The following is a 24,560-nucleotide window of genomic DNA, read 5'->3' as shown; positions in this document are numbered from 1 at the left end:
GGTGAGACACCACAGAATGAACCGAGTGCCTGAGATCTACCAGCAGGTGGACCCAGGGTTGGAAACCAGACAGGTGAGCAACACTGCGCCTAGGCAGCCGGCGAAGAGTACCTGCAAGGACTCAAGGTAACACGATGACAGAGGGAAGGGGGCACCGCCCCTCGTAACAAACCAAACTGGGTAAATACACCCTATCATAGGATGCAATGGCAGGTCCAGGAACAAGGACTGTGTAACAACAGCTACGAAGTTAACCCCATCTGCAGCGCAGGAACCCACATTACAAGACATCATGATGGCTATCCAGGAGGTCAACACGGACCTCGCTGTGAACCGGCAGAGGTCTCCCTACTGAGAACGGACATGCAAAATATGGGATCCAGAGTAAAGGAGGTGGAAGGGATCACAGCCAGCCTGACGACGGATACACACTATTATAATCCTTAAACAGGTCAGTGAACTTGAAGAAGTGACCAGACACCTAGAGGCCAAGATAGAAGACCAGAAAGGATGCTCCAGGCGCAACAACGTTCGAAATATAGGGGTGCCAGAAAAAGCAGAGGGGCCAGCAGTAGACCTATTCGTGGAGGAACTAGTGACCAAAATGCTGCAACAAAGGGGACTATCCAAATACTTTTCAGTGGAGCGGACGCACCGCTTCCCAGGCACTTGACCCAAGCGGATAGCGCCTCTGCGCCCCATTATAGGGAGAATCTTCAATTTTCAAGACAGGGATGTGATATTATAGACTGCACAAAGTGCCCCGCCGCTTAAGTTTGACTTTGCTACCATTACCTTTTTCCCTGACTTCACTCTAAAAGTACAAAGGCAGTGATGGAGCTTCCAGGAGATGAGAAAAGCTCAATGCGAAAAAGAAATCAAATACTCCATGCTCTTCCCCACAACGCTTAGAATAGTCTCAGATAGGAAAGTCTGGCGCTTCTCAACTTTCGGAGAGGATTGGCTCGACGGTTGGAGGACTGCAGGAAAAGCCTGTGGGAAAAACACTCAGAAACAGATAAATTGGCCAAGGAGCGGACACGGTTGGCCCCTGATAAAATGGAAGCCCATCACGGTGCTCAGATCCCTCAAAGAATGGCAGGGAATGACTATAATATGTGAGACTGTACAATCAGTGAACATATGTCCAATGAGCACACCATGTACAGACGTCAAAGGAGATATCGGGGACAGAAGAAATGAGGATGCTACGGACCGAGATTACACGCACAGCTAAGTTGAGGTATAATTAGTTAGCATCAGGCTATAATGGGCTGCTTTAGGATGTAACACATGCTATGATATGCCTGGTACATACATAAGAGGGACTGGGGACCGTCCGGCGGGTACACACGCGGCTACAACCGCCTGATCTATGGTGTTATTGTTACGGCGTAACAGGCGCTCTGCAAGGTAGGGGGTGGGTATTCTGAACCCATTATGCACGGTAGGGAGGGGGAGTTGGGCAGCTTCAGGTTAAGCTGCCATGTTCAAGGAGGCATGGTTTTACAGTTATATTCTGATGTTCAGCTTGGTAAACATGAAGAATGGGGGAGACACGGTACAAAGGGAAGGGGAGACAAACACCCACTAGGTTTGGCATATATACCCACACGACACATGTGTACCACATGACAACAAGGGGTGAAAAGGCGGGGCTCCCAAGCTCACCAGGAGGGCATTCACAGTTTAGCGCAGACCTGAAAATAATGACCTGGAATATCAATCACCTAGGCCACAAAATAAAACGTACAATGGTGTTACAATATCTCCAGGGACACAGCCAGACATAGTATTGCTGTAGGAAACGCAATTAAAAGGGAACAACTACAAAGCCGTAGACAGGGGCGGTTATAAACTCCTAGCACACGCAGGATTCACAATGGGATCACGGAGAACAGGGATTTTGGTATGAACTGCACTTCCCTTTATACCAGGCAGGGGTTGGAGCGATTGGATAAGCAGATACGTCGCTGACTGGGAACTGGGAGGGGAAAGTCAGCAACATATTTTCCGTATACATACCACCAAGACTCCATACCGATACCATGCCCTCATTAGTACACTATTGATAGAACTACCGACTAGTATCCTAATTTTGGGAGGCGACATGAATGATACAATAGATCCCACAAAAGACAGAACTTCAACTTCAGATAGGGATCAAACACAGAACCCCTGAGAGCATTTACGGAGGTCCTCCGATTGTTACATCTATGGAGAGCACTGACAATACATGTTCTTCTCAAGGGGGATACTCTCGACTAGACTACTTAATGACCTATTCCACCACAGCGGGTGCCTTGGGGGACAACCCACAAGGCAAGGGGCACATCGGATCATACGCCAGTGGAGGTGCACATGAAGAAACCTACTAAAAACACCACACTGTCACCTAGAATAGACCCTTTGCTCTTCAGAGAGAGCGGACACAGCAATACTACCAATAAAATGAGGCACTGTAGACTCGGCATGCATAGTGTGGGAAGCTTATAAAACTGTGAATAAAGGGTGCGTGCAAGCTATAACGGGAACTAAAAAGAAGGAACAGAGGCTCCAATACTATACTATAGAAACTGAGCTGGCCCAACTTGAAACAAAAGATAGAAATTAAGAGGGGCTAGACGCCCAAGTTAAACACCAGATTCGTCTCAAGCGGCAGGATTTGAGGGACATTGCAGAGGGAAAGGCCAGGTCACAAGCCAAAGCGACCAGAAAATATTGTACGAGGTAGGGTATTAAGCTAATAGGCTGATGGCTTGGCTAGAGAAACGAGACAAAGAAAGAAACTGGGTGTTAGAGATCTGCATCCTAGGAGGCGCAATACCGAAGACAGCAGAAGAGATAGCCTTGACATTTGCATTGCATTACGTGAAGATGTATCAAACTACCAAAAACAGAACGGGACCGGACCGCGTTGACCTCCCTCGAGAGGTTAGACTCCCCACACTGTCCTCAGACGACCAGGCAGAACTAGACAAATACTTAACAGTAGAAGAAATAGGGAGCACAAGTAGAGCTTTGAAAACAGGGAAGGCGGCTGGACCAAATGGCATACCATCCAAATTATATAAAGAAGTGACGACTGTAGTGGCACTATGCATGCTAAACATGTATTAAGAGGCATTGGAGCATGGTATACTCCCAGAAGACCAACCAATGGCCACTATCGTGGTTATTCCGAAAAAGGATAAACCACCGACAGACTGTTACTCTTACATCCCAATTTCACTGCTCAATATAGAAGCAAAAGTACTGGCAAAAGTCCTGGTGACGAGATTGAGCACGGTAATAACATCTATTATACACCCCGGCAAATCCGGTTTCATGCCGCACAAAAGCACTAGACTTACATTACGGCGGATATATGGAGTGCTCCATCTTACGAAGCAAAAGGTGGAAGAGGATTCAGCACTCCTATCACTGGATGCACGTATGGTATTTGATAGCATTGAATTGTCGTACTTGTTCGCAGTGCTAGAACGAGTGGGATTGGGCCCAAAGTACTGCCCATGGATCCGCCTCTTCTACACCAACTGGCTAGCTAGGGTGAGAGTAAATGGGGCGACATTGCAGCTAATAACCCTATCTAAGGATACCCGACAGGGTTGCCCACTAGCCTCTATGCTATTTGCGTTAGCCTTGGAACCACTAACTGTGTAGGTCAGAGGTGACCCACTGATAAAGGGGATACACGGGAGGAAATGACTGGGATGAGAGAATATCACTGTACGCAGATGATATACTACTATACATTACAAAGCCAATATCGTCCCTAGGCCGTATACTCTACTTATTTCAACTATTTGGGGGGTACTCAGGGTATCAAATAAACTAGGATAAATCACTCCTCTTTGTGCTGGTGGGTACAGCGCAGGTGTTACCATCACTTGCCTGAACCCTAGCAGTAAATGACAAATTCAGATACAGGGGAATCGTGATCTCCACAACAGACACTGAATTTTTAATAGACAATATACTCCCACAAATTAACCGACTGTAGCAACGTGATGCATTGGAGACAACTACCATTGTCTATGATGCTTAGGGCTGCATTGTTCAAAATGATGGCGCTACCAAAACTCCTCTGTTTTACAAAATACACCATGTAGGGTACCACCAGACTTCTTGTGGAAAATTGACAGGGAAATTAGACTATTGCTATGGGATGGGGGAAGCCCTAGAATAGCCCATAACAAACTGCAGAGGGGAGTGTTTGAGGGAAGGGTGGCCATTACCAAGATTACAAAATATTACTGGGCAGCACAGCTAATAACAATTAACGCTTGGGCATTTGCGGACAGAGATGACCCCGTATATAGGGTCGACCACAAGTCAATGGGACAGAGGGGATAACCTGCGGAGCTTTACCAAAAAGGAGGGGGATCCCAATTACCATCATTTACACAAATAGTAATAAAGATATGGAAAAAGGCAACAAAATCCCTATGATAGGAGGGGAAGTTCACAGGAAGGACTCCGTTGTGGGATAGTGACCTTCTCAGGGAACTGGTGGATTAAAGGGTTTTGGCAAGCAGAAACTACTGGGTATTGACTTAAAACGTAATATGAATTGTCAGACACCGAATACTACAGATGTATCCAACTGAAACACGCTTTGCAATGCCACATCCCAGAGGGCGAACATATAGTTGAGTACACGCCACTAGAGGATAGACTGCTATTTGATCCCATAGGTGATAAGGCCACTTCTCTCACCTATAAAAAAATAATGAACAACATACCGGACCCATTAAAACTCTCTGAGGGTGTTGGGAAGCGGACCTAGGTACATTGGAAGAAGATGACTGTGAGGAGGGACTCACCGGTATATCCCCATGGGCGGAGGTTTCCCGTGTACAGCAGCCTGCTGACCATAGGAGTCGGGGTAATGAAAGGAAACCCGATCCACACGACAAACGTCCATGTCGTATTTCCGTGTCTCTGCAGAGAGCCGGCAGCCAGAACCCGGAAGGGGTGGAGAGTAACCCCGGAGGTAGTCGTGAGGAGCCAATGAAAGAAGGGAACTGTGAGAAGGAAGGTGTTCACTCGGATGGTGCCGGACACGAGGAGAGGACGCCAGAAGGAGAGACAGCGAAGGAGTGTTCCGTAGAAAGGGCCAGCACAAAGGAATCCAGGGGAGAAGACGTAGCGGAAGAAGAACCGGACGAGCCTTGGTGTGAGGACTGGTGGAGTCCCCCGGAGGATGCTGGAGAGCAGCCGTGACTCAGGAGAGTTACAGCTGGGCCGCCTCTGGGGAAAACCCTTGGACTCCGACGACGAGGAGCCTGGAACATCGCCCTCCACAAGACTCGGAGAAGAGGAAACCAAAGAATAAGAATTGTGTGACCCTCTGACATTTGTTTCTCCTGACCTTACCTCTGTTTCAAATAAACCAACACCTATTCGCACCTATATACAGCCTCCTCGCTTGTATATCAAACCTGCGCTCCCACAATGACTGTACAGAGGCAATACAGAGCTCTAGAGAGGTTGCAATACGAGCACGATTTCACCTTATACAATTATGAATCCTACATAGATCCTACACCTCAAAGGTACTTCTCCACAAAATGGGCCATAGTGATACTGACCAATGCAACCGGGGATGTGGGGAAACGGGCACATTTTTCCACATGCTGTGGGCTTGTCCTAATATTCAGCAATATTGGGAAGCAATCTTACAGGTAATGGTTGTTGTAGTAGGCCATGAAGTCCCAAGGGAGGCTAGATGGCACATACTATGTAAGGAAGACGAAAATAATTGGCCTAAATACTCATCTCTATCGCTCAAAATAGCTGCAATGGTTGCTAAAAGGAATATAGCATGGAAATGGAGGGCAGCCCAATCACCAGGGGTCACTGAATGGAAAGAGCATTTAGATTGGTGCTGCGTAGCTGAAAAAGTGGTGTTAACAAAGTAGGGGATGTCAAAAGAAATTGCAAAAGATTTGGGGCAGATGGCTATCCTATAGAAGACACTGAGATCCAGGCGATTATGGAACCATAGGAGGAGGAATGCCAACTCAGTGAGACTAACTGAGAAGTTCAATCAAGAAAAGGGCTCATGAGACTGTAACATTGTAACTGGGACCTATAATAACCTGTTGTAGCAAGTTTATACTGTAACGAAAACTGGAAATGTAAAATGCTATGGATATTTGCATAATGACGATGCACTTCTCACAATGGAAGACTTGTTTTGCCACGCTTATATTTAATAAAAAAGATCCCACCCCCAACCTCCCCCCCAAAATAAAATCAGATGATGACAGCAGGTAGGGATATGGACCAGATGACTTCCAAATGCTCAATTTGGAGATGGGTGGTTTGGAAACACTTTAAATTTCAGGAGAGTGTTCTACATCTGCAAAGCACTCTTCTGAAGGAACACCATATTGAAGATATGTTGAAGGAAATCTCTCTAGTTTATTCTCCTCTACATTTCTACGGAAGAGAATTTATCTTCCATTGCATCTCAACTCTAAATAAGGACCTACTAGTACACTTATTTATATACAAGAGTAATTTTTTCTTATTTTCTGTCACTTTTATTGTAGACAAATGAATCTGATCCTGTCATCACACAATCGATTGAAGATAGAGCAAGCCAAGCGGAAGGGGGAGTGGAAGATGAGGTGCAGGTGTGTAGACTACCATTTTTCCCCATCTACTGCACCTATCAAAATGTCCATATTTATACATTAACTTCACTGATTGTTTAAGCAATGCTTCACAGATGTGCTTTATCAGACTCTGCTGCTATATGGTGGTATCTAGCTTTGGCGCAGTTCTGAATCCCACACAAATTTCCAAATATAATTCTGAAATTCACAAAGAGCTCTATAAAGGCACAAAAAGAGTAAGGCACCAGAAGAGTGTAAATTAGAAGATGAGACTGTTGTTGGTCCAGTTCCTTGTTATCGTTGATGTAAATAAAACAAGAAGAAACACTACATTAAGAAACGGGAATAGAATTTAAAAAAGTCTTTACCTGCATCAGTACCAGAAATGTCCATAGTTAGCCCACAGATTTATCCTGGGCAATTCAATATCAATTCAACCTGAATCAATTAACATTGTTCAACTGGAATTTGTGGGTTTAAATACCTCATATTACTCCATCATATACTATTGCCTGAGGAGTGCTTCCTTCTCATGGGGATGAATGCAGACTCCTAATTGTGCAGTTTACTTCTTCTGGTTCCATTCTCTCTTCAGCCACACACACCCCTTTCTGATGTTTTGGATATCTTCTCTGTCCTTCAGTTTCTTAACTAACAGTCAGATGTTCATGCCAGTGGTACTGAATGTTTTACACTGTAGAGTGAACACTGACAATGTTCGTTTTTATAGCACCCTCCTGTTACCAGAGAGGCACAGGTATTCTAAAGTCAGCAGACAAAGATGACTGCATGCATGTCTTAGTACTTTTTGGGAACATTTTTCAGATCAAAATGAAAAAATAAAATTGAGACTTTCAATGTGGTTTTCCACCGAAGATATGCATTTCTGCAAAAGGCACATCAACTGAAAAAAACTCAAGAAGGTTCTAACACAGTTCCACAGCTAACTTCCTTCTAAAAGACCAGGACTAAATGTGTACACGGATGCTCCTGATTCAGAAGACAAGACTACGCCTTTGCATCCCTTTGTACAACTGCATACAGTAATGGCAAAGGTTATGCAGACTTTAGACAAAGTGTGTCTGAACCATCCTTGTACTTGTTTTCGTGGTTGGCTTGTATACTTTATTTCTATATTTGGTATAGACAGTTAATTCAGTTATGGACCCATTTTTATTTATCTTAAAATTAGCAGAAATTGGAATCTCGGTTTATGAAGATATGAATGTGGTCCGTTGAATACTTAAAGATGAGCTGTTTGGTCCAGGACCTTAAAATTCCCCAATTCATGACATTAATGGTAAAGCACTAAAGTTAGTCAGTATTTTATGTATGTTTGTCCCATCTCCAAAGAGCAGCGGAGTGCTTTACGCAGAACATTTATTATAATAGTAGCTTCTGCATGGTGCAGTGTCCAATTGAAACTTCAGTACAGAATACAGGATGTGATTGGATGGAGACAGAACATATAATTAGGCCAGCACACTGTACAGAATCTTTGGGTTAATTTACGCATTATATTAAACCTTTCCAGTTTGAGAGAGATACAAAATCAAACTGTTGTAATCTACTACATCAAACGGTAACTACCAATACTGCTTCTGTTAATGTGTTCTGCACTCTTCAGAACTGAAATAACTTTGGGCAATTGTGCAGAATTATTGCCACTTGATATAGTCCTAAAAACATACTAGGTGTTTTGAAATAATGAAACTTTAACCAATATCTTACAGATTGTCGAGCCAAAACTATGATTGCCTCACTCAATATGTAGAATCATAAAATGGGTATACACGTCTTACCTATAAAGTGATATTTAGGATATATGGTGGAGAAAAAAAGAAGCTCCTTGCAACAAAAGCTGATGCTCAATATCCTAAAGGGCAAGGCAGAAATTAATAGCACAATGGATGCACTACTAATAAAACTCTGGTGTTCTTGAACTAGTACAGCGGACCAAAAAAAAATCACCGCCCTGATGTAAGTACAGATCGTAAGCATAAGAGGTAATATTAAATATGCGACTTGATGAGGGGTATTGCTGAAACCGAAAATAGAATGAGCAACCTACAAGACCCTGGAAAGCAATTCAGAAAGAATCTGGTAGTGACTAATAACAAGACATCTATGCTCCAAAAAGAACTAGCTAAACCTGAAGAAAGAAATAGAAGAGGAAACCTGAGGAGATTTGAGATTCAAAGGGAGTAGGGGAAAATCATTGATTCTATGTGGACTTCTTAGAGGATTGGATCCACAAAATAATGAGTATGCCCCTCAAAAAAGACCTTGATCTTGAAAGAGCACACAGAGTGCCTGCCTACAAAACATTCTTAACCCCTTCGAGGCTGATGACGAGCTCAGCTCGTCATGAGTTACGCCTGTCGTACGCTCATGACGAGCTGAGCTCGTCATGTAACGCGTTTTTTTTTAAAAAAAACAGCGCACAGCGGGAAAACCGCTAGCGCGCATGAGGTTAACAGTAATCATCTAACACTCTTTGTGCATAATCAGAGTTTTGGAATGGCGAGTAAATAGTAATTGTAAGTATGCCATCACTTGGGACTAAAAAAGAATAAACATATATCAAGACTACTCAAAAGAGACTATCCTCAAAATGAAAGGCTTCTTCACCCTGAGAACAAAACTCCGCAATCTCAACATCCCCTTCTCTTTCGTGGGACCAGCAAAGTTTAAAATCATATACAAAGTGAAGTTGGAGCTCTTTCATGACACCAAGGAGAGTTCGAGCTTCATTAACAATATCACAGGGTTTGAAATGTCATTACAGCACCAAAAAGGTTATGAACTGCTCTGTTGTTCGATAAACTTGTGCACCTATTTAGGCCATCTAAATACATAAGTGATTAGTTTCTGACTTTACACAGGCAGGTATGTAAGATAGCCTTAATGCTGGCTGACTAGAGGATGTGCCTCACTGACTGGCTCCACTAGCATTGCAGTCCCAGTTCGGAACATAATGAGTGTGCAGGAACCTTTAAGTGGCTGTTTGGGTTAACTGAAGATATACAATCTCACTCTGGAACAAAATTGGGGTGCAGTAAATAATACGTTGCTGTTGAGGGTTAACTGAATACCAGACTTAACCCTTCGTGTTAGCTGAGTACATGGTTATGTTCTTAAAATATTCAGTCAGTTTTGTTGATGTACTAGCTAGGTAAATCTGTAAGCTTCAACTTAGGGTGATTGTACATGGAGGATGTTCTTCCCTTCTTCACACAATTCCTATTCAGATGGGGAGGTTGGGAAGGATGGGCAGAGGGATAGGGTGCCGCTAGAGTTTTGGAGGGTATTATGTTCTTTGTTATTCCTTTGTCTGATTTCACACCCTGCTACTTTCCTACGTTTCCTGACTCTACTACCACTGTTGTTCAACAATCCTGTTTTCCATCCTAGACAAGCTAGCTGGGGCCTTTATAGCCAAAGCATACTAATGGGTGGAAAAGAAGTAAGCACAAATCGCTTCCGTATTATTACCTACAGCAGTGCTGCGCTATTTCTCAGTTCAGCATAGCAGAGGTCGTACTCTTCCAGTAATGTTGCTGAACGTTAAGCTTTTTAACCGTTAAGCCAAGAAGACAAAGATCTCAGACTACTTATATAAAGGAAAGGAGACTTGGTCTTTCTCCATGAGACTAAAACACTGACATCGTAAATTTCAGGTGAGGTGAGTGACTTAACCTACTCTCACACAAATAATAAAAGAAACAGGTCATCGTCTTGTTAGCTAGGAAAGCAAATATCACATTATTCGTTAGCCTGTCAGATGAAAATGGCAGATGGAACTTAGTAAAACTTAGAAAAGATGCATATTTTTTCATGGCTTTAACATCTATGCCCCAACGCAGTGTATACAAAATTCCTGTGTAATATAGATGATACCATTAGTGTAGTTCAGCCAGACTAAATGTTTATAGTTGGAAGGGATTTCAGTTTACCTTTGGAGAGCACATTAGATAAAATGTCAAACTGCAGCTTTTGACCTCCCAAGATGCATCAAATGTTTGGCAGCTTTGATCATAGTATAATTTTAAAATCGTAGAGGATTGAACATCTTGACGAAAAGGACTTCCCATTTTTCGTAGTCACACTCAAGAATCTCCTATATCTGCTTCCCTGGCAATCACCTCCACACACTACTATATTCAAATTCAGATATATAACCAAGAGTTATTTTTTACCATCCTGCAATTTCAATGTCTATTAACTGGAACAACCCAAATAGGAGAACACATTTTGGTGTATGAATCGAGAAATTGTATGGGATCTAGATAAGATTGCCACCATCAAGCTACAATTCGAGAACTATGCCAAAGAAAATAAACAAGTTGGCTTTGATCATCCGCTAACTTGTGATGCATATTAAGCGACCATAAGGGGTAATGTCATGATAAGCATAAGAGCTAAAATCAATAGGACTTAAATATGGAACAGGACAGGCAAAAGAAAAAAAGAAAAACCTTAAAGTTGAGATTAAGACCAGCAGGTATCTGACTAAGTTAATTTGTTTGCCCAAAGACCAGTACTTCAATTTTATCCTTGTTAAAATTCAAGGATGTTATTTTGCATATAATTGGTAGAGGCAAAGAGAGTCTCTTTAAAAGAGGTACTATTGCACTCTAAATCCCCCATCTAGGTATATAACCATCTCTGTGTAATCTGCCTAGATCATAAATTGATAATCAAAAGATTAAATTAGCTTATCTAGTTGAATCACATTACTAAGAAATAATGTTCAGTTGAATTGGGATCCTTGTAGAATTCCATCCTTGATCGGATAGATCTCTGACGTAGCTGATTCAATCTTTGCTCTGAGTGTGATCCTGAATGTAAAAGCGAAGTGCAGATATAAATGTGAGGTAAAAAAAAAAAGAATCATTGTTTTTAAAGTATCAGCAAATCTAGATTTCATAGAAGCCCTCAAAGGTCTGAATCCACCAAGGAGGCTGCTAGTGTCATTTTTTGTTTTAAAGCGCAGTGGTTAGGCTATTTGTGGCTCCTTTTGAACATATTCAGAAATAGGCCCTCATTTTTCTTAGTTGCTATTATTAACTTGTTAACCATTTAAAGAGTTAAGGCACTCTCTATAAAGAACACTGTACGAGATCGAAAGAGAGACATGCATTCACACATTTACCAACACACTACCACCCTTTAATTGGAATCATGATGGAATTGCTCAATTTTCCAGTTGTAGTAAGTAAGACTTTATTGTGTAACTAATTTACATCTTTACAATATTCAAGTCTTGAGAGAACAAATACATTAAATCAATGGGAACCAGAGTCTATTAAAATGAAATAAAACATCTAGATGTGCAAATGGGGTCAAATGAAGCAGCTGTGAATCACATTAAAGCGATAGAGTGCTTGTATAAGTGATTCGAATCTTTGCAAAAAATTAAAAGACAAGTGCATATAGTTGCAGGCAGGCAAATATATTCAATGGAGTAAAACATCAGTAGCCACAGGAGGAAACCTAAAAACAAGAAGAAATCTGACTAAAGTATTGCGGAGTACTATTGTCAAATGCTGTGCTGTTATCAAAAGAGAAAGTGCAGTTTAATTATCTAGCAGCGGTTATACATACTCAGGGCGATGGATGACCTAGTTGCTAGACAGTCCCTGGGTAGTCTACTGCTTTGCCACTATCTGGGTATAGTTAGCCAGTTCCAAGGTTGTCCTTCTCCAGAGATGTAATACAGCTTTAATTCACCTCTTCTTTATGAGCTTGTGTGATGCTGATGTATTTGTCGAATGTAACCACCTCCGTCGGCTCAGTGGTAGTGAACACCAGGTTCCTTGCCTCTCTGCAAGTTCCAATCCCGTGAGCAAGAAAGAGTGGTTTTAGCAAAGTACGATGGGCTTGAAGTAGCGTCGGGCAGCAACATAGTAGATCGTTGAAGTACTCAAACTTATAAGCGCAAAGTCTGCAGTTGTCGATCTTGGCAATAGAGAGCCATCTGAGATTTAGTTCTTTAGATTGTAGGCCCATTAGCCTTGCAACCATTATTTGTTTGAGGCATCTTTTTAAAAGGAGATATGGCTGAAGACTGAGGCAGTGTAGCTGCGTTTTGGCGTACAGTTTTTCCCCAGCTCGTACTAATGTTGAGTTCTTAATATCCCCTCTTACCCTGGTACTAACACATTCAACCAGGTTATTGTGTAACTTCCCAATGTCTCCTAATGTCTTTTCCTAACCCTGGGAAGAAGGGTGGTTGTTTTTATATCTAACTTCTCCTCTTACAGCATCGGATCGGAGGTCCTACTACCTCCATACCCGACACAACTTTTTGGCGTTTTCCCTCAGCTTCTTAAGGCCGAGTAAAATACCCTCACCGTGGACCGGTCTTTTCTTTCAAAGACCGGTCTGCACTATTTGTTGCTGGAGGCTGGCTTTCTTTGAAAAGCCTGAGCCCGTGCCCCACTGCCATAGCAGCTGCAGTTTCTTGGAAGAAAAAAAACCCGTGAGCTGACTCTACACAAAGACTGGCTTGCGAAGGACACCTCCCGCAGAGGCTGTTGACCTGACCATGGTGATTCACCCATCGGAAGTAGTCCGGTGAAGTAATCTTGCTGGCGCTGCCTCTGAAGGGAGTCGGCCTGCATAACAAAGACGCCTGTCCTCCTCTCCCTTCAGCAGCTGCCAGCCCATGTAAATAAAGGCAACGGTGCAATGCACAACCATTGTACAGTTTAATAAACAAAAAAATAAAAAGAGATAAACAGACTGGGGCACAGCAATAGAGAAAGGACCTCACAAGTAGAGGAAAGACCCTTAAGAGATGATCTGGTGCTGGGGGCCATTTTATGAGATTGGGACACCCTAGTAAAGACACTACAGTGGCTATTTTAACTGTTTGGGCAAACTGCTTGAATTTTGGCAATTGTAGTCCAATGAACTACCAGAGCAGCTGTTTCCTTACACTGAGCCCAGTAATCTTAAATAATATTTACATTCTGTCATGTCCCTTGAACCTTCAGAGAATAGTATGGAGGATAGACTGGAAGGGCTTATAAATAACGCTCTGGATAAGGTAATGGAGTCACTGGATGAGACAATTAATACAAATATGGAGGTTCTCTTCAAGAAGGGTTGGCCAGTTGCTGTCCCACGACACCCAGAAGGGGCAGATGGGGCAGTTAAGACCCAGAGGCAAAGGGCTGCATGGAAAAACCTGCCTAAGGGTGTGTACAAAAATATAAAATAGACCCAAAGCCCCAAAACAAAGATTTCACGCTTTGGCGATGACGAGGATAGTGCCTCAGACACTGCAGATGGGCAAGAAAAAGGTCCAGAAGTACCTATTCCTATTGATAGTGATGAAAACTGGAGGATGAAATTAACCTATCCTACTCCTCCAACTTTGATATGGTTATTGATGAGAAAAAGGTGAGGATTATGGGTACAACTGACAAGGCATCAAAGACCTCCAGGTCAAAAATGGCCATTGCAGATCAGAGTATTCTTGATCCGCGCAATATCAAATACCCCTTGTCTCTGGAGTGGGCTCCATCGCAGCATATTGCGGAGTACCTCTCCTGTTGGCTTAGGAAGGAAATCCAAAAAGAGGTCAGGTCCCGTCTTAGATCTGGATGCCCACGCCCCTCCCTCCCTGATAAAGTTATGTCAACCCTAGAGCTAGACGCAAAAGGTGGTGCCGTTTATCGCCAAGGGAGGAGATGACCCTAAGAAAGGTATCAATAAAGGCCTCAAGTCCTGCCAAGACCATCTACTTGATATTACTGACCCACTCACAAAAATGTTTGATATGGCTGAAGTGGCTTATCATGAAGATACCCTCATTGACCCAAAGGAATTGCGCCAGTGGGCTCAAAGAGCCATCTGCCGCCTGGGGAATGCAAATACTGCACTCCCCAAAGAGAGAAGCATATTGCTAAAAATAGATCCCCAATTAGTCGAACTGGCCACAAGAAAAGGAGGAACTGCCTACTAGGGTCTACTCTTTAGGGATGACTTTATCAGGGACATGGCTAAGTACATGGGAGTATTTTGCCCGATTCAGAAGTCCCAGAAAGACATTAAGAAAGTCTTCCAGGATATGGTTTTTGGCAGGCCAGAAGAGCACAAGTTCGTATGTTGCCAAAGCTGTTTTAAAACCTACCTGAGACGCGGCCCCAGAATTTGCGCACAAAAATACTTGGCTCCACACTCGTCATTATACCCACAGAAACAAAGACCTCGCGGGAGAGGCTTCAGAAGCGAGTGGAGAAAAAGAGGCCTTTCAACAGCTAAGAACCTTTTAAAGACCTTTCAGATATCCCTATAAAGGTGGGAGGCAGACTAGCCCAATTTTATGGAAACTGGAATTTGGTGACTCGGGACCCTTGGGTCCTAGAGACAGTGAAGGGATACAAGATCGGATTTACAGATACACCACTACAAAGGAAAATTCCCCCGGAAATGATATTATCACCAGACGTTTCTATGTTAGTAACAAAAGGTAGAGGATTTATTGACCAAAGGGGCAATACGAGAGGGAACAGAGTCAGGTTTTATCAGCAATAGCTTTCTAGTAGAGAGGAAGGACAAAAGAATGAGACCAGTGATAAACCTAAAAAAGTTAATGAATGGCTGGTCTACCACCATTTCAAAATGGAAGGGGTGCACCTCTTAAGATATGTACTAAGGAAAGGGGATTGACTAAATTGAATAGATCTAAAGGATGCATACTTGACCATCCCAATTTGGCCGCCACACCAAATGTTTCTCCACAGACTTTGGCAATTCTACAGAATCCCTTTTGGACTTTCCTCAGCCCCCTGTCGTTTCACCAAGGTTCTTCGTCCTGTAGCGGGATGGCTGAGGGCGAGAGGGGTTAAAGTGATACTTTACTTAGACAATATCCTGATAATGGCACAGTCCAGAGAAGTGGTCTTACGCCACACAGATCTTACCATTAGATGGAACACCTGGAGTTTGTCATAAACAGGAAAAAATCTTGCATTGTGCGATGGGGTTTTTCATAAACACAATAAGGGTAGAATTGGGATTACCAGGAGAAAAGTTAAGGAAACTTCGCAAAGAATTGAGGAAACTCTTTGGGAGAAAGAAATTCCCCTTGAGGGCTCTCTCAAAGATCCTAGGCCTTCTGTCCTCAACACTCCATGCAATCTACCTAGGTCCCTTGTACTGCGAGGCACTTCAAGACTCAAAGCCAAAGTATTGAGAACATGTCACTCTTATTTTCAAATGCTGTCTCTGGACCCGGATTCAAAGAAGGAACTACTTCGGAGGGTGAGGAACTCAGAAGAATGGAATGGCAGAGCCATTTTAGGGGGAGATAGTGACAGAATCGGACAGAACAGGAGAAGGAGTTGCACATCAACTGCGTGAAATTACTTGCAGGGTCATTTGCAATTTGCTGCTTCACCAAAGACTAAATGAAGTGTTCTGTGATGTTACGCATGGACAATGTATCTGCGGTCAGATATGTCAACAAAATGGGGGGCTCTCAGTCCAAGGGTCTTGCAGATTTAACCAAGGTCATCTGGAGTTATTGTCTGACCAAGGGCATTTCAGTAGCACTGGAGCATATTCTGGGATTGAGCAACGGTGTTGTGGATTGGTTCTTCCGGAATTTCAGAGACTCCAGCAATTGGAGGTTGAACAAATACATTTTCCTCAGTATCCAGTCGATATGGGGACCCTTCGGGGTGGATCTCTTTGCGGACAGACTGAACACTCAACTATCAAAACTTTTCAGCAGGAGGCCGGACCCTCATCCCTTGGGGTGGATGCCTTTCTTCAAAATTGGCAGGACCTAGCACCTTATGCTTTCCCTCCTTTTGTCATGCTACCAAGACTACTGTTGCACGTTCACAGGACCACAGAGGTCATGGTAGTGATAACACCAATTTGGAGGTCACAGGCCTGGTTCCCAATCCTATTAGAAATGAGCATACAATGTTAATTCCAACATTCAGGGAAATGATAACAGGCCCATAAGGATAGTCACATCCTCTTGTAGAGCAAGGACGACTGACACTGATGGCCTGAAGGATTTCAAGAGACACAGTCAGATCCCAGGCCTTTCGGCAGACACTTTCAGGCTCATATCGGAACCATGGACACATGGCACAAGGAAAGCATATAGACTGGCTTGGAAGAAATTGGTTTGTTGGTGTCTTCGGAGGAACTACAAACCTGTTTCAACTGATTTAGTACATGTAGTTAATTATTTACCTGACTTATTTACATCTTGACTCTCTTATAGAACATAAAAAAAAAAACATGTGAAGTATGCAGGTACTAAACCCACCTTCTGCAAAATACACTGCATTATTGGACGTTAGAGATGTCCTACAGTTGGGGCAAGAATTCTGGGTTATCCCTAAAACGTATCTCTTATACACTCACTGTCTTGCTATGCCTGTTATATTTTAGACGGACCTCAGGCGTAAAAGCCCTAGACCTCATCAGCAGGGCATACCAACCTGAAAGGGTTAGTTTTTACTTAAAAAGACGAACAAAGACCATGTCAACTTCTGTTTTCTTCCCCTTCTTTATGTGTGGTGAAATGCTTGATGAAATATGAGAGAAGGACTGTGAGTATGAGAGGAAATACAGAACAATTGCTAATATCCTATAGATCGCCTCATAGAGCAGTGTCTTCTCCCACCTTGGCAAGTGGTTGTAGGAAGTAATGAAAGAAACAGGTGTAGACATTACTATGTTTGGTGCAGGCTTCCTTAGGGGTGCCCCAGCCTCCAAAGCTTTCTTCCTGGCGGGAGGTCTGCAAGATATCCTCAGGGCTTTGGATTGGTCCAATGAAAGTATGTTTAAAAGTTGCTATTTTAGACCTGTTACAGGCGCTATTGACAATGTGTTAATTGCACTTTAAACTTGCATAATGTTAGCATATGTGTCAAGCCATAAAATGTAGATTTTTCACAGCCTGGTGGGCAGAAAATCGAGATTTTATTAAAGTCACAGAGGCTTAGATTATCCCTCCACATTGGCACCCTCCCTAATGGAGAAATGTTATTGATTTTGTATTGTTTTTTTCTTTTCTAGTTTTTACTGATGAAAGTTTTTGTTTGGAAGTTATGGGTGTTTGAAACTATCATGTTTGCAACGCCAAAAAAGGGAGAACACTGTCATTTAAGTTCTATATTCTTCAATTGTTGCTGCTGTGAGCTGGCAATAAAGGAGAATTGCATAATCTTAGCCTCCGTGTCTTTAATAAAATCCAGATTTTCTGCCCACCATGCTGTGGATCTACATTATCCTTAAAGCCGCTGTCGGTGATAGCTTGACCCTGATCCAGGTTGAGGTATATAACTATATAATTGCCTGAAGCAAGTGGTTTGGGCTGACCGCCCTCTGAGTGTTCTCGATAAGATGTTCCTGTCTACCAAGTCACATGCGGCAGAATAGTTGACAAAACAGACAATGAGCGGGAGCTACTTCTTGCTGGTTGCCTGATGAATCTCATAGAGACTTCTAGCCGCAGATTCCTTACCTTTGAATTTCACCAGGCGTCAGACTGGATTCAGATTTTTCATGAGCAGTACCCCTGCGCGCTGGTAGGTGGTGTCCGTCGCCTCCGCTCTGGAAGTGATGTCCCCTTCACCTATACAGACGCAAACTCAGGGCGTTGCCGGCAGTTCTGTTCTTTCCATGCCAGCCAGCGCTGATCCGAGAAAAGGGCTACCCCTCTCTGTCAGTTTTTGACAGATTTTTTGAACATTTTCTCAACTTTTTTGAGTGTTTTTTTTTTTGCTCTTGGTGTGTTGAGCATGTTATTGAGGAAAACCGATTACACACGCTGTGGAGCCTGTCATCGTACCGTGTTGGTGACCGACCCACACTTCGTTTGTTTGAGGTGTCTGGAGCGCGACCACGACTCCAAGTCGTGCTCCCATTACCGGGCCACTGCACTTAAGGCTTTGAGGGAGCAGTCCCTGAAGCTGCTAGAGGCCCAGCATGCGACTCCATGGAAGTCACAGTCTCGGTCAAGAGAAAGGTCCTGGACCCAGTTCCAGGAGTCCGAAGTCCTCTTCTTACCATTTAAAATCGTCATGGGATTCAGGTAAGAATCACGAAAAACTTGTGATGAAGGAACATCAACATTCTGGTGACCTACGCTGTAGTTGCTATTCCCGCTACTTTCTGGCTCCCAAAAATGCCATGGGCCTTTGCCCTATTCTAGCCCCCCAAGCCCTCAACTACTTCCTCAGAAAGGAAAAGTTCCAGATGCTCACATTGGCTCAGGTCTTATGTGAATACACAAAGCCTGATTATTCACGAACACAAAAAATTTTTTTTTACGGATATCAGGAGCAGTTTTAACAATATCTCTGCCCACAGGCTGGCTTTTCAAAATATTTTTGCCAGCCACCATCAGATCCAAGTGTTCAATTTTCACTGTTTGTCAATACACCAGGCGGCATTTCATCTTGTAAATGTAGCCAAGAAGAAGAAATATGTGAAAGGTCAGAAAGTACCTCACGTAAGCATCACCAAGGGAGCTGCTGGTTGGTACTCACCAGTTTTCTCACGCTATCATTATTGGTAACTTTCATAACCATAAAGAAAAAGAAAGAGTATCCTAATTTAAGAGGTGACGAAAAGAAGGAATTGATGTGTATAAGAATGCACTGTAAGTGCTAGTGTCATTCTATGCCAACTGGACCCCGTCGTGAAAAGAGAAAAAGAAGTTTGCCTCTCCAAGCTAAAATGAGTTATGACTCACTTGCAAATGTCAATACTTTATTGGATGCCGTGAGAACCCTCAGATTAAAAGAATGGCATGTAGTGAGGTGAAGACTGGTCATCGAACCCTGACGAAGTTACTGCAAGTTGGCAACGAAACACGTCGGCCTTTCCTAATTGAAATGGTCAAATACATGCCGTTCTTTTAATATGTGGGTACTCACGTCAGCTTTTGTGTATTTGCGAACAAACTCAGCTGTCAATGCCTCGCGGATCACGAATGACGTATCCACAGAGAGGTGGCGCCACCTTTCTTTCAGCAGTTGGGAGAGCCTTAGTTAGATCTGTTTTCAAGTACGCGTAATGTCAAAAGTTTTGATCTCTGCAGTTTTTAAGGCGGCTCTCGCTGGGAGATGCTTTTAATCGTAAGCGGAGCTCAGGCCTCCTGTATGCATTTCCGCCCTTACCACTCCTGCCCAGAGTTTTCAAGATCAGGAACGATCGGCCCAAGTCATCCATGTGTCTCCGGACTGGGCACGGAGAGTCTGGTATCCTGAGCTTCTGAACATGAGTGTTGATCCTCCGATCAGGCTGCCCCTTCGGGAGGATCTTCTATTTCAGCAGCAGGGTCTTCCACCCAAACCTGCCCACTCTTCACCTTCTTGTGTGGAGATTGAGCAGCAGCAGTTGACAGCTTTCGACCTTCCGCTTGAAGTCTGTAATGTTATTCTTTCAGCCAGGAGTCCCTCCACTAAGATGGTATATGCCTGCTGTTCGAAACTATTTGTGGCATGATATTAATTTAAACAAATTGATCCGCTTTTTGCTCCTCTTTCTGAGGTACTGTTATTCATTCTTTCCCTTGCCCAGTAGTGCTCTGGTCTGGGCACTCTCAAGGGCTATCTTTCTGTCTTCATGCAGCTGCCAGACCATTCCTCCCTTTTCAAGTCCCCTGTTGTAAATAGGTTTTTGAAGGGTCTTGTACATTTGTTTCCCCCTTCCCCTTTCTTTACGCCTCAGTCGGGCCTTAACTTGATTCTCACATTCTTGATGTGCGCTCCTTTCGAGCCTTTGTACAATTGTCCCCTCCGGCTGCTCACCTTCAAAACAGCCTTTCTTGTGGAATTTACATCTGTCTGTGGGACTGAGTGTGCTGCAGGGTTTATCTTCCATGCCTCCCTTCTTCTCAGTTTATCCAAACAATGCTTCACACTAGGGCCTCTTTATTGCCGAAATTGGTAACACCATTTCTTGTGGGCCAATCTATCAGATGAACAAGTTACTCTCATTCGATAATACCCTATCTGGTAGAAACTATATCTAGCTGCAGATTCTGTACCTACCCACCTACCACCTTTATGCAGATGACACTCAAATATGCCACAAAATAAAATCACCCAAGGATGTCCAACACCTCAATGCCACCCTAACCAAAATACAAACCTGGTTTAACGCAAACCATTTAAAGCTCAAACCGTACAAAACAGAATTAATACTTTTCTCGCCGAAAAGTAACCACCGACCTATTCAAGGCTGGCTCAAGAATCTTGATGCTCTAAACTTCCCCCTCGTCATATCTGACTCGGTAAAATCATTAGGCATTACCCTGAATAAGAACCGGTCAATGAAAGACCACATCAAGAACTCTGCAAAAGGCGCGCTTTACTCTCTAAAACACCTCAAGAAGATCAAACCTTTCATTCCCCAAGATGATCTTAAGACAATTGTACAATCCCTAGTCTTTTCTAAACTGGACTACGGGAACGCTTTTCTAACAGGTGCTCCAAAGCTCACCTTGCCCCCATAAGGTCATTCCTTAACATGGCGGTTCAACTCATAACTGGTGGAAAAAGATTTGAACACATCACACCTACCCTCAACTCACGTCCCATGGAAGGCAGATGTATTTACAAACTGGCCTGCATTAAACACAAGGCCCTCCACGCCCAATCCCCCAATTACCTAAACAGCATACTGGTAAAAGCAGGAAAATCAAGAACGCTGAGAAGCACCAACTCACTGCTTTTCATCCCCCCGAAATTGAAAAGGAAAGCGACCCAATGCCGATCTTTCACTGGTAATGTTCCCAGGATATGGACCGCACTCCCTACTGACCTCAGATGCAACATCTCCTTCCCTTGCTTCAAAAACGACCTGAAACACCTGCTCCTCAACCAATACTTCTCTGACCAAGCCAACCAACCTAGGCATCAATAGACTAATGGACTCCCCTCTCACTCTGACTTTCAAGGATGGGGGTTATCTGACTGTTTCAAGCTCCTGCGTTTTTCACCCCTTCACTATATACTTAAGTGTGATTTCTTTGCTTATATATTCATGCATCCTCATGTCCTGCGTTGTAGTTCAACTTTTTCTTTTCCTTTGTGTATGTAAAGCGTTCTGATACCCACAGGTCTAGCTAGCACTATACAAAACTTTATAAATAAATAAAGAAAAATTCTCCCTGCTCTGCAGACAGATCTCTAGGGTCAGGCCCGGTCCCTCCTTTTAGGACCCCAGTTGGAACACACACCGGTGTCAGTTCACTTCATGGCTCTGTGCTTCTGGCGTGGAAAGTCGTGAAAAGTTATTTATGTCAGTGCACCGAGGTGGCGTCTATTCAGGTGACGCGTGCGACACTTACGGCCTTCGCCATGTCCCACCGTAAAAAATTGGGCTTGTCAAAATGCCTCAGGAAATTTCTATGAAGAACCATTTTGTTGCTACTTGTGGCGCTTTTTTTGTGACTGAGACTTCAGAGGAAGGTCTTTCCTTGGCTACCATCCTCTGCCAGGAAAACATTGGTCCAGACTCTGCTTTTTAACTGCCTGGACTACAGTTTAGCGCTATTCATGGCAGTTAATGATTCCTTACTGTGTAAACTCCAGGTGGTACAAAATACAGCTGCCTCTGTAAAATCCCATCAGGCTCCTCATCGACTCCCGTTCTTAGAGATCTCCATTGGCTCCCTGTCTGCTAGTGCATTCTGTTTAAATCTGTTGTCTCACCCATTAGTCCTTGATGGACAATGCCCCTCACTACTTAAAGGATAAACTGCATTGCTAACTGCCTTCCTGTACCTTGACATTAGCAACATGAAGTTTCTGATTGTCCGCCGTGTAGGCACTTGGTGCATTTTTCAATCAACAATGTTATCCAATGGGAGGAAACTCAATCGGCAATATGCAGGTAAGTAAACAAATGATGATTTCAAGCTTTTGGATAAAGAATCAGCAAAAGGCAAGGCTCACATAAGTGACAAAACTGCACCATCAGCGGCACTGGGGCAGCCAGGTGCAAAGGTCGAACTCGGGATCTGGTGCCAATGTTATCTAATATAGAAAGGGGGCAATCAAAGTGGTACTACATGCAGGTAAGCAGAACGGTTTGGTAATCCAGTCTCAAGGTAAGCACAGAAGGGGTGGGAGCCACAAGACCGCACCAAACATACACCCTCAGCAGCACAGACACGGTCGGGTGCAGAGTGCCAACACAGCATTGGGCGCCCAATGCAAACAAATGGAGAATCTCAAAGTTGAAAAAAGACTGCAGGCTTCAGGCAAGGAGGCTGGATGAAAGAAACCTACAGCTGCAGGTCACGGTTAGGAGGTGTGGGGGTCGTCATGCAGGGGCTGCAGGCGTCAAAGTGGAGTCCGGCAGTGGTCAACCCGCAGTGGATTCTTGCTGTAAATCGCTGGGGAACCTTTGCAGGACCGGGGAGCCACTGGAACTCGGCCCTGGGCATTCTGGTGCAGAGGTAGTCGGTTTTGCGGTTCCACAGGAAAAGCACTTTGTTTGTAAAGTTGTTTTTCTTCTGGACAGGTCCGCTGTCTATGGGAGATTAGGAGTCGTTTTAGAAGGCAGACAGTCCTCCCATGGTTCTGGAGGTCGCTGAACTGCGGGATGAGTCTCTTCTTTAGCAGTGTCTTTGAGGGCTGCAGACATGCCGGTAGGGCTGGGGCCAAGTCAGTTGATGTCTTCAGTCATCACTGCTGCACAGCTCTTCTTTGTCCCCTTCTTCATAGGTCTTCTGTAACTTGAGGTTTAAGGTTCAGGGGTGTCCCTAAATACTCAATTTAGAGGCGTTAGAGGTTAGAAGGTAGTAGCCAACGGGCTACTTACCTTTAGGGTGATTACACCCTTTGTATGTCCACTATTTCTGAGGAGGGGTCAGAGCCTAACCCTATTGGCTCGAATCCTCAAAAATAAATGGAGGATTTTGAAAGGAGTGGGTCAATTCAGCTCAGCGCTCCTTAGGGGTGGTCCTGGCTGAGAGGGGTACACCTCTCTTGCTTACAAATTTTCCCACCGACCTTGCCACCAAAAGTGGGGCTTGGCGGGGGGGGGGCGGGGCAGTTATCTTCACTAGTTGAAGAGGCCTTGGTCAGCATGACAAAGGATGGGAAGCCTGGAGGCTCATCACCTTTCAGTGCTGTTCCTGCTTGGGGGTAGGTGTGAATCACCTCCACCTGAGGCAGAATTTGTTTCTGACCCACAATAGCAAAAAGTTCCTACCTCAGAGGATCAGGAACATGTCTAGAGGTGGCAGGTTGGTGCAGGCCACTCAGGCACACACTAGTGGGTTGTTAGGTTTTGAATGGGTACCGCTGAGATGCCCTCTGAGTGCATTTATTAATTAATCCAACGCTGGCATCAATGTGGGCTTATTAATCTGAGGTGTTTGGTACCAGACATCTTTGAATTTGGTGAAGCCATGATGGAGCTGTGGAACTTGTAGAGACAAGCTTCCAGCCTATATACTCAGTATGGCTTCACTGTGCACTTATAATGTCTAAGATTGGGCTTAGACACCATAGGGGCATACCTGCTCATGCTGTCATGCCCTCACATGATTTATAGTGCATAGTGCACCCTGCCTTAGGTCTGTAAAGCCTGCTGTAAAGATGACTTACCTATGCCTGTTGCAGTACTGGTAGGCCTGGTACACAGGGATGTGTGCCAGGTGGACTCTTCACTTTTTCCTGGACCAAAGCACGCAGGCTGCAGTGGCAGTGGCAGTGTGATGTGTTTGTGAAGCGTCTCTGAGGGTGGCATATTTACATGCTGCAGCCCTTAGAGACCCTCTCTGGTTACAATGCCCTTGGTACCGCTGGGACCTTGTAAAAGGGACTTATATGTGGGCCAGTGATGTGCCAGTTGTGGAAACAAAGGTACAGTTTTGGGAAAGAACACATGCACTGGGAACCTGGTTAGCTGGAACCCAGGGCACATTCAGTC

At 44.0% G+C, this 24,560-nt stretch overlaps 1 protein-coding gene across 7 annotated transcripts in view; it reads left to right on the top strand.

Moving 5' to 3' along the window:
* The window catches only part of RFFL (ring finger and FYVE like domain containing E3 ubiquitin protein ligase), a 286,407-nt gene that overhangs the window by 208,580 nt on the left and 53,267 nt on the right, over positions 1-24,560 (top strand). For 5 of the 7 annotated variants that reach the window (XM_078679598.1, XM_078679599.1, XM_078679601.1 and 2 more), the window contains one exon: positions 6,561-6,644. The exons of the other annotated variants lie outside the window; for them this stretch is intronic. In XM_078679598.1, coding sequence (XP_078535724.1) covers positions 6,561-6,644 — 84 coding nt within the window. The remainder of the gene's footprint in view (positions 1-6,560; positions 6,645-24,560) is intronic. 7 annotated transcript variants of the gene reach the window in all.

Source organism: Lissotriton helveticus, chromosome 3_1, assembly GCF_964261635.1.
Source record: "Lissotriton helveticus chromosome 3_1, aLisHel1.1, whole genome shotgun sequence".
In the NCBI taxonomy this organism is placed as follows: domain Eukaryota; kingdom Metazoa; phylum Chordata; class Amphibia; order Caudata; family Salamandridae; genus Lissotriton; species Lissotriton helveticus.
This window is presented reverse-complemented; position numbering and strand designations above follow the sequence as displayed.